Source organism: Nicotiana tomentosiformis, chromosome 2, assembly GCF_000390325.3.
Source record: "Nicotiana tomentosiformis chromosome 2, ASM39032v3, whole genome shotgun sequence".
Classification (NCBI taxonomy): domain Eukaryota; kingdom Viridiplantae; phylum Streptophyta; class Magnoliopsida; order Solanales; family Solanaceae; genus Nicotiana; species Nicotiana tomentosiformis.
Window position 1 is genome coordinate 174,471,955 of NC_090813.1, and position 11,524 is coordinate 174,483,478.

Genomic DNA, 11,524 nt, shown 5'->3' on the forward strand with positions numbered 1-11,524 from the left:
GTGTGCGTTGACTTCATTGATCTCAACAATGCATGTCTAAAAGATGAATTCTCGCTTCCTATTCCAGAGTTGATGATCGATTCCACTACTGGGTATGAGGCAATGTCATTTATAGACGGTTCATCGGGCTATAACCAAATTCGCATGGCGCCAAAAGATGAAGAGCTTACTGCATTCCGTACCCCCAAGGGTATTTATTGCTATAAGGTAATGCCTTCCGGCTTGAAGAACGCTGGTGCTACTTACCAAAGGGCTATGCAGAATATTTTTGATGATCGTTTCCACAAGAATGTCGAATGCTATGATGACGACTTGGTGGTAAAATCAAGAGATAAGAGCGACCACTTGAAAGATTTGAGAATGGTGTTTGAGTTGCTCTGGAGGTACCAACTTAGGATGAATCCATTGAATTGTGCCTTTGAATTTACTTCTGGAAAGTTCCTTGGTTTCATTGTCCGACATCGAGGGATCGAAATTGATCAAGACAAAGTAATAGGACATTATAATATGTTTTCGAATTAAATTAGTAATAGGAATTTTTAAGAAGTATATACTAAAAGTAATAGGATTATATTACTAAAGATATTTACTTGTTCAATTTTATATTAATTAGACTGCTCGAAAGTAATTATACTAATAGGATTCCTAAAGGTAATCATGTAGGATTCCTAACGTGTAGTATTATGTCCTAAAATTAATAGGATTATAAGGCTAATATCTAGAATTCTGGTTATGTCCTTTTATTACGAGTTATTATGCTTAATATTATAAGGTTATTTTTGTAAACCGATATTGTATTCATGCTTTTATAATAATACTAGTATCTATGAACGTGCGTTGCACGTTAATAATGACACATGATGGTTTAAACATTTAAATCATTTAAATGTTGAAAAATATTATTACATTAGCATAATACACGAATTCAAAATGAAATGACATCATCAGAACTTACATAAATGATCAATTTAGTCATGTTAGTTAGATAATTATGCATTATAGTTTAAAAGTATTTAATGTGATGATATCTTACTGAATATTTCTTTGTAGATGGTGTTTTTTAGTGTATGTTTCCTTCTAATGATTTGGTTGCTCTACCATAACCAAAACTCTTGTTGTCGATATTGATATCCCTCTTGAAAGTGCAACATATAGTTGTTAGTGCAAGAAAATATATTGCGGTAAATATAGTCCAATATTTAGGATGTTTGTCTTTGTGCTTTATTTATTACCGAAAATTATTTTCACACAAATTTAAAGGATATTCTTTAGTTTAGGAGGAGTAAAGTTGAATCCGGGGATAAAAATATACTTAGAGCATATTGACTAGTATCATAATTTTTGCATGTATGGTATTATTGTCAAAACTTTCATATACCATATGTGTGCTATTACATAAGCTATTCGGCGGATCTAAGTTTTTCAATAGCATGACAGACATATTTTTCTTCAAAATCAATCTACATGCAATGGAAGATCAATTTTAACTTAGTATATTATATATACGGTGATACTAACATACATAAGAAAAAATAAACTTGACAACAAACTTGTATGGTAGAAGGCCATTTGGTATTAAAGTAGTTAAATATTTTTCTTGGTAGTAATCGTTGGTATCATTTTCTGCTGAGTCAAAAACTGAAAAACACTTTGTTTTTTACGATAAAACTTCGCAATCAACCTTTTATTTAGTTGGCCAACATATTCATTTTTGCTAGCTAAAATAACTTTTTAATTTTTATCATGCAATTTGCACATAAATTTATTTGCAAATTGTTTATTTTATGTTGATTAGATTCTTAATATTAGTTCATCTCTTATTTTGAATATTTAATTTTAATTATAATTTTATCCACCATAAATTTTATTTTCAAAGAGTAAAAAAATCGATCTAATATTCCACTTTTAAATCTTTATATTTGCAGAATCATTAGTGCTATTGACTCTTACCAACCATTTTTCTCTCTCTTTCTCACTTTATATTCTTAAATATTTTTTTAGTTGTTGTTTAATAACTGGTATAATTTTTAATATTACACGAAAAATTGATAAGAAAACACATTATTTGAGTAGGAAAACGGTCCAAATATAATATAAAAAATATATTGTGGGGATATTATTTTCTCAATTTCAAAATTTTATGCAGTCACTTTAACATTACTTTTATCTTTTCTTGGTGTTGGACATTATGGAGTGTGAATATATTGCCAATACGAAGGATTTTTATGAAATTGATTTTAGTAAACCTTCATACATATTTTTAATAAGAATGTAATAGACAAGATTTTACTAATTTTAAAATCTTAAATATTTAAAAAATTAACATAAAAGGTGTTGTAGTCCAAAAAATAAGTTATTATAATAATGTCCGTTCCATATGAGTTCTTTTGTTTAATATTTTATGGCTATTTTGGTCTATCAATATTATATTCGTGCTTTTATAATAATATAGAAGATATAGGTAGATATAGACTCTCTTTTTTCTAAATGGATTTGAACAATATAATATATTGTCAAATTATATTAGTAATAGGACATTATAATACGTTTTCAAATTAAATTACTAATAATTTTTTTTAAGAAATATATCTAAGTAATAGGATTACATGACTAAAAATATGTCTTTATCACGGAAGTAATTACACTAATTGGAAATATAACGTGTTCCTAAAAGTATTATATTTACATGCTAACTTGTAGTATTATATGTCTATGTCTGAAAGTAATTATACTAATAGGATTCTTAAAGGTAATCATGAAGGATTCCTAATATGTAATATTATGTCCTAAAACTAATATGATTACAAGGCTAATGTCTAAAATTTCGGTTATATCCTTTTACTATAAGTTATTGTGCTTAATATTATAAGGTTATTTTTGTAAATCAACATTGTAATATAATACATTATCAAATTATATTAGTAATAAGACATTATCATACGTTTTCAAATTAAATTACTAATAGAAATTTTTAAGAAATATATCTAAGTAATAGGATTAAATGACTAAAAATATGTCTTTATCACGGAAGTAATTATACTAATTGGAAACTAACATGTTCCTAAAGTTATTAGATTTATATGCTAACTTGTAGTATTATATGTCTATCCCTGAAAGTAATTATACTAATAGGATTCCTAAAAGTAATCATGAAAGATTCCTAATGTGTAATATTATGTCCTAAAACTAATAAGATTACAAGGCTAATGTCTAGAATTCCGGTTATATCCTTTTACTATAAGTTATTATGCTTAATATTATAAAGTTATTTTTGTAAATCGACATTGTATTCATGATTTTATATTCCTAATATATATATATATATATATATATATATATATATATATATATATTGGCCAGAACTCAAAATCCAATAAAGTTTGCCCTTCTGGTCTTCTAAACTAAATCCAATAGATTTACGTAAGCATATTTACGTAAATCTAATACAGCGGGGCCCAAAAAGCCCAACCCGGGTACGGTTTCTGAGCTATAAAAACATCACTCAGTGCATTTCTCAAACCCTAACGCTTCGCTTCATTTGTTCTGCGCAGCCAGGGTTTTAGCGAAGCTCTCTCGTCTTTTCTTTTCGTCTTCTAAAGGTTAGATCTGTTCCATTTTTCTGCCTACTATTTATATATATTTATACAAATCAATTGTATTCTAATTTGTGTTTTGTCAGTGATTTGTTGAAAAACACAGTCTAATTACCTTGTGAAGTTTTTTCTTATGTTTGAATTATGAAATTTATCTGTTTTAGTTTACTAATTAATTGATATAATAACTTTGTAAGTTAATGTTTATAGTGCTTCCATTTCTTAATTTCGTGTTGTGGTATTGTCTATTTGTTTTTTTATTTTAGATTTGAACTAATGTTATGTGAATTTATAATTGGTAAATTCGATTTGATTTGCTACACATGGATTCAGATCTGTTGATGGTTTAAAAAAAGTTTTTTATAATATATACACTTGAAAGTCAATTGAATTATGAATCTGCGGCTATTGGAAACTATAGACTGTAGTACGTTTGGTATGATAGAAAAGTTTTCCTTTTTATTATGTGTTTGATTTGTAACTGAACTCTTTTGCTAAGAAGTTGTGAAAGGTTGATAGCATTGTTTATATTAAAATTTATAGACATCCAGATTGATGACAATGGCCAATTGTTTTGTTGAATTCATGTGGAGTAACAGTAAGAATAATTGAAAAGGAAAATGAATTCTGTCTAGGGAATACATTCCTGGAACATCCTTTCCTTGGAAGATGTTTTCTGTTAATCAAACAGCAAAAGATAAATTTCTTCGTGGTCCCTCATGCCACCCCCAAAATTTAAATATTACACGGTCTAGATTAAGTTTCACATTTTTCAACAACAAAGAGAACAGTTAACCAAGAGTCTAATTGAGTGTTTGTTTCTTTGTAGAAATTATTTTGGTCTCTATGGCTATCAAAATTTAATTATTGATTTTCTGTTCTTGTGATGATCTTCAGTTTCTAAGGAATCATGGGTAAAGAGAAGGTTCACATCAACATTGTGGTCATTGGCCACGTCGACTCTGGAAAGTCGACCACCACTGGTCACTTGATCTACAAGCTTGGTGGTATTGACAAGCGTGTTATTGAGAGGTTCGAGAAGGAAGCTGCTGAGATGAACAAGAGGTCATTCAAGTATGCATGGGTGCTTGACAAGCTTAAGGCTGAACGCGAGCGTGGTATCACCATTGATATTGCCTTGTGGAAGTTTGAGACCACCAAGTACTACTGCACTGTGATTGATGCCCCCGGACACAGGGACTTTATCAAGAACATGATTACTGGTACTTCCCAGGCTGATTGTGCTGTTCTTATTATTGACTCCACCACTGGTGGTTTTGAAGCTGGTATTTCCAAGGATGGTCAGACTCGCGAGCATGCATTGCTTGCTTTCACCCTAGGTGTTAAGCAAATGATTTGCTGCTGCAACAAGGTTTGCTTTTATGGGTTGTATGGAGTTGATTATGATAATGAACATGACATGTCATGCTAATTCTCTTGTTATTTTTTCTTTGTTAGATGGATGCTACCACACCCAAATACTCCAAGGCTAGGTATGATGAAATTGTGAAGGAAGTTTCTTCCTACCTCAAGAAGGTTGGTTACAACCCTGACAAGATTCCCTTTGTCCCCATCTCTGGTTTCGAGGGGGACAATATGATTGAGAGGTCTACCAACCTTGACTGGTACAAGGGGCCAACCCTCCTTGAGGCTCTTGACCAGATTAATGAGCCCAAGAGGCCCACAGACAAACCCCTACGTCTTCCGCTTCAGGACGTTTACAAGATTGGTGGTATTGGTACTGTCCCTGTTGGTCGTGTTGAAACAGGTGTCCTCAAGCCTGGTATGCTTGTGACCTTTGGGCCTACTGGTCTGACAACTGAAGTCAAGTCTGTAGAGATGCACCATGAAGCTCTCCAGGAGGCACTCCCCGGTGACAATGTTGGGTTCAATGTTAAGAATGTTGCTGTTAAGGATCTCAAGCGTGGTTATGTTGCCTCAAACTCCAAGGATGACCCAGCCAAAGGGGCTGCCAGTTTCACCTCCCAGGTCATCATCATGAACCATCCTGGTCAGATCGGAAATGGATATGCACCAGTGCTGGACTGCCACACTTCCCACATTGCGGTCAAGTTTGCTGAGATCTTGACCAAGATTGACAGGCGTTCTGGTAAGGAACTTGAGAAGGAGCCTAAGTTCTTGAAGAATGGTGATGCTGGTATGGTTAAGATGATCCCTACCAAGCCTATGGTTGTTGAGACCTTCTCTGAATACCCACCATTGGGTCGTTTTGCTGTGAGGGACATGCGACAAACTGTTGCTGTTGGTGTCATCAAGAATGTCGACAAGAAGGACCCAACTGGTGCCAAGGTCACCAAGGCTGCCCAGAAGAAAAAGTGAACAGTGCAGTGTAATGCTGGTGGTTCCTATGTTATCTATTATCATCAAGTGTGTTATGTAGACACTCTTTTATTTAGCTATGCTATGATTTTGTCTTTGTTTTTAGGTTCTGGTTCTCTGCCTTGTATGTCAGGTAGCCTTTCCCAGAGCTGGGTACTTGACAGGCGGTGGCGAGCATGATCTTCATTGTGTTGAGGAGGTTCCGTGGTTGTTATCCATGGCAGCTCAGGATTTTTGCCTAAAGTACTTAATTTGAGCTTTTTAAAATTTTCAACTCTTTGCCTTCTGTGAGTGAAGATTAAATGTCTTATACAATGTGGTAGTTGAAGATATGTAATTTGTTAAAACGGAAAAGGTTCAAATATGTCTTTGTATTATACGAAATTGAGCATATTTGTCCTTTGTTAATATTTTAGTTCAAATATGCCCTTAATGTTACATAATTGGTCCATATATGCTATTTTCGAAACGGAATTTATCCAAACTAATTAATTGTATTAAAGTGTATTATAAACGTTATTTTTTTTTATTAATACTTTTTTTCTTTACTTTTCTTTTTTCTTTTTTCTTTTTTCTTTTCTATTTTTTTTTAAAACTTTTTCTTTCTACCTTATCCGATTTCCTCCATTACTAGATCATATGTTAATATTTTTATAGATCATATGTTTGTCAATTTTTTAATTTTTACTGAACATATATTTAGTTCTAAAAAGTTTAACAAAGTAAATTGAAATAATATTTATGTAGCAAAAAATCCGAAAAATTCAACAAATCTAAACAATCCAAATTGATATAATTGGTTTGATTTGATTTTGATAAAAACCTAACTAACCCGTTCCATGTACACACCTAATTTACATAGTTAATAAAAAAATAAAAAATGTCCAGCTGAAAAAAGATGAAAAAAGGCTAACGACGCAAATTTATAACACTACAACTTGAACTCTAGGTTTTTAATCATTAAATTATCTTTCTGGAAATAATTTAAATATTCTGGTCTTTTGAGTATTGTTAAAGTTTGAGATGTTTTTATTATTTTAAAGTTTAAACCATAATTTTTGGAACAATTTAATTTCGTTTATTTAGAGGGCCAGTGAACTTGATTACCTTACGGGAGAATTTTTTTAGTAATTGGAATTCATGAGTTTTGTTAAGTGAAATTGGTGACAAAAATGGAAAAGACATCAGTAATGGAGGAAACGGATAAGGGAGAAAGAAAAAGGAAAAAAAAAGAGAAGAAAAGAAAAAAGAGAAAGGTAAAGAAAAAAAAAATACTAATAAAAAGGAAATAGTGTTTGTAATACACTTTAATACAATTAACGGAAGAGCTAATTAGTTTGGGTGAATTTCGTTTCGAAAAGGGCATATATGAGCCAACTGTGTAACTTTAAGGGCATATATGAGCCAACTGTGTAACTCTAAGGGCATATATGGACCAACTATGTGACGGTAATGGCATATTTGAGCTAAAGTATTAACGAAGGTAAAATGTGCTCAATTTCGCATAGTACAAGGGTATATTTGGACCTTTGCCCTTGCTAAAATTGGTGACATCGAATTGTGGGTTCATATGAAAGCTCTAATTATGTGGTTGTTTTTCTTACCCTCTTTGATAGGGTATGCAAGAATTGAGGTATTTGATTCATTTAAAGGGTCAATCTTTTGTTACTGTGTTGATGTGCCTTTCTATACTCCGAAGGAACAAAACTGGTGTGACCCGTAAGCTTTACAAGATCAGAATTTATACAGTTATGCGAATTTCACCTGCCTTTAAGCTGCTCTCATGCTGTGCCTAACAGAGTTCAGCTTGTAAAGGAATATATGGCTTCACTGAAGTTAATTTTCGGAATTGACTTTTGCATGGTTGAGTTGATACATAATTTTACGACTTAAAAAACACATAGTGACTTCTTGAAACTGTCTGGTTGTGCTTTACAGTGTACGTTTGCGTGTCATAGATAAAGAGTAAATTACATATTCTTTCCCCAAATCCAAAATAGGGAGATCACAATTATCTGCTAGTTTGATGTTTGAGATAACCGTCTACTCCCTTCGGTCTATTTTAATTAGTTTTCTTGTGGTCCACAATTGATTTTTTTAAGATATCAAGAATAATTTTTTGTTTTTCAAAGTTGCGCTTGAATTAAAGAGTTTTCAAATATGTGTTATATTTTCAATTAATAAATTGAAAATATAGTAAAGGTTAATACGGTTAATTTTATTGTTAATTCATGTTACAAAATGAATTTGTAAATATGTATGAAAAGAGTAAAAAAAAATCGGGAACAAGGCACTGCAATGCACATGTATTATCACTCTCAAGATTCTTGAATGGAAAGAAACTTTTTTTATTTTAAAAGTGCTAGGAATAAAAGCTAAAAAGGCGAAAAGGAATACGAGACTAGAGTTAACGTAAATACTCCTGCCCCTTTTACCTTTTAGTCCTCCAATATTTTCATGCTCTCGCATACTCTTATCAGGTTGAAGAAAATAATGTTAGAGGTGCAAAGACCACATAGAATAGAAGTAGAAAGTTTTTATAATCATTCGCTGCTCCATTTTTATCTACCTATTTTCTCTTTCTTTTTCAATTACATTTAGTAAATATACCTTCTTTTCTCAGAGAATAAGTTTAAATCTCAACTTACATTATTGCCTAATTTCTTGATGAATATCAATTATATTGCTTCAAACAATTTTAGTAGGCAGTCTTTCCTCTTATTGCGGATTCTCTTTGAATTTACTTCCTAACTTACAATTATTTGTATTTCTATTGGGACTTTGATGGCGATCACTTCCGAGCATGAGTTCTAACCCAATATAAATAATTCAAAAAGTTCATGCTAATTTCCCCGATGCTGGTTTTGAGAAATAAGGTACTCACCTAGTATTTCTACTTGATTTTGGAATACTAATTACCTTTGCCTCTCTCTCTTCGATTATAAGAAACAGCTAGATCACATTAACATGACACAAAACTTATAGCCATGAGTAATTGAGAAACGGAAAGTGAAGAAAAAACAATAAATGAAAAAGTGATTCATCCAAAAAAGAAAAAAAGAAAGAAAAGCTGAACTTGTCTTTCCTCACTATCAATCTTTAATTAAATTCAAGTCCGTTCAGTGATCTTACTTTTGCTACTTGGAGTTATTTAGCTTCCTGGTTAAGCTAATGTGAATCTAAAAGCTTAGCTTTAGCTTCTTGATGGGGACATTAGACATAACAGTTCAAGATTATTGAGCACATACTTTTAAAGTTTATGCTACTTTCAAAATATAATTGAAGTAATTACCGTTAAAAGTTATAGACATTTAATATTGCAATTACTTTCTGTTTATTTTGTTTAATTTACTCTTCCTTAAATCAATCTTATTTAAAATTTGGACTTCAAACCATCTTTCTTTCATTCTTTGAGTGTATTTTTTACTCTCGAAAAGAGAAAAAAGTTCACGTAAACTGAAATGGAGAGTAAGGAATAGTGAATTTCAGAGCGTGAAATTATCAAGAACAATAAATCTTTTCGTTTAGAAATTTTATTCAAATCGAATTTTGATCGTGGATTCTACTTAAAAAGAACTTGCCTATAGCTTAGTTGGTTCCGTTAGGTAATCGACCCTTTTTACAAACTCAATTGGCGAACTAAACCTCCAGTAATAATTCTTTGCAAGGTGACCCATTTTTAAGGTTAGGGAGAATTAGTAGGCGTTTGGACATAAGAATTGTAAAATTCTAAAAAATAGTGAAATTATTTTTCAAGTGAAAATGATATTTGAAATTTAGAGTTGTGTTTGGAGATAAATTTCAGTTTGGGTTGTTTTTGAAGTTTTGTGAGTGATTTGAGTGAAAATGTTAAAAAACAGCTTTTTGTAGTTTTCCAAAATTTCAAAAATGCATCTTCAAGTGAAAATTAAAAATTTTATGAACAAATGCTGATTTCGAAAAAAATAATTTTTTTTTGGAAAAATCTTCCATCAAATTTTATGTCCAAACGGGTTCTTAGGATTAACAAAGTGAAAATGTGTATTGTACCCACCCTCAAAGTCTTGAAAAATACAATTTGGCCCAAAATATAAATAAGTATATTTTGCCAAAAATGAAACAAAAACAACCAAATCAGTTTCCTCCATATATGATATATCCCCCATTTTCGGCGTACCCTAGCAGTGTCTCTGGGTAAATATTTTCATTGATTGAGCTCAGATTTCGGTCCATAGCTAGCAAATCTCACTTCCCCAAGCTTCCTCCATCCCTGCTGCTATCTTAGCTCACATGTGGCGCTACATTTTCTCATTTTTGCATACGAAGAGGAAGATTCAAAATTTTAATTTAGGCGGTCATTTTGTGAGTATATTGTGTTGGTCGTTTATTGTAAGACATAGATTCTTCGATTTATTCAGCTGGTAAGTGGTAAAAACTTCTCTATCCTTGCTTCTGCTATTTTCAAAGATTTTATTCTGATGACCATTTGTGAAATTATATCTTCTTGATATTGCTAGCGATGGCCTATGCCTATTCTAGACATAAAATGTGGTTGACAGGTCTCACGCTTCAGCACTACCACAACAAGAACAGAAACAACTACAACCATTAGTTGATGAAGAGATAATTAATAATGAAGGATTGGATAATTACAATATTCACGTGTTGGATCTTAATAAAATAAGATATTCCAGCATATGATGATGTTCTAGAGAATCATAACGCCATTGCAAGCAGTGTTGCTCCTAGAATACGAATCCCAGTTTTAATGATGGAATTGGTTTTTTCATTGGTAAAACATTCAAAAATAAGCAGGAATTAGTTGGAGCGTCATAGCTACTAGCTACCGTGAAGAAGCGCCTTTAACTTCTATGTAAAGAAGAGTAGTGTGGGGCTGAATAACACTTAAAGTTAGACACGATTTTTCATTTAGACACCTGAACTTATGGGTGTTCCAAATGAGCATGTACATGTCTGTCTGAATAAAGTAGATAGAAATAAGAGAGAAGTAGGGAGTAGGATTCCATGTGCTGCGAATCGATCAAGTAGAGCAGCTCACCAGGAAGTCTCCACAGATCCACCTACTATCCCGAATGAATACCACTCGTACCAGCCTCAGAACCTGCACAAAATATGAAGAAGCATAATATGAGTACAAACAATGATACCTGATAAGTATCAAGTCTAGCCTTGAAGAAATAGTGGCGAGGGGTCGACTCCGACACTCACTAGCAATCAAATAAGCAGGTGAGAGAAATATCCAATAGAAAGCTAGACATGATATCATAACAAGTATAAAGGCCCAAAATACAACTCATGCGGATTTCTGCATGCTTTTCAAATAATAGGAATCAAATAAAATAACACTGATCTCAATTGTCGAGTAAAACTGATACCAGTGAATAACACTTCAATTCATAGCATGAGTCTAAAAAAATATAACTATGCATGCTCAAGTTCCTTTTCTCATCAACTCACAACACGATCTATGTGCCTGACACATGCTACCTATCCAATAAGCACCAAAAGAATCACGGGTGCCTACACTCACAGGGCCCAAGGTAACGTGGGTAATCATCTGACTCCGGAGGGATGAATCCATAATCCAAGCA

General features: G+C 32.3%; 1 protein-coding gene across 1 annotated transcript; it reads left to right on the forward strand.

The window, feature by feature from the left end:
* Positions 1–3,460: 3,460 nt before the first annotated feature.
* LOC104093802 (elongation factor 1-alpha-like) lies at positions 3,461–6,207 on the forward strand. Its single transcript, XM_009599621.4, has 3 exons — positions 3,461–3,599; positions 4,491–4,965; positions 5,052–6,207. The coding sequence occupies exons 2-3, from the start codon at positions 4,504–4,506 to the stop codon at positions 5,931–5,933; spliced, it is 1,344 nt and encodes a 447-aa protein (XP_009597916.1). The 5' UTR covers positions 3,461–3,599; positions 4,491–4,503; the 3' UTR covers positions 5,934–6,207.
* Positions 6,208–11,524: the final 5,317 nt, after the last annotated feature.

Excerpts from the sequence above, each read along its gene's own strand:
- LOC104093802 (XM_009599621.4), top strand. The coding sequence starts at position 4,504 with ATGGGTAAAGAGAAGGTTCACATCAACATTGTGGTCATTGGCCACGTC. Across the intron at positions 4,966-5,051 it reads TGATTTGCTGCTGCAACAAG|ATGGATGCTACCACACCCAA; the intron begins GTTTGCTTTTAT and ends TTTCTTTGTTAG.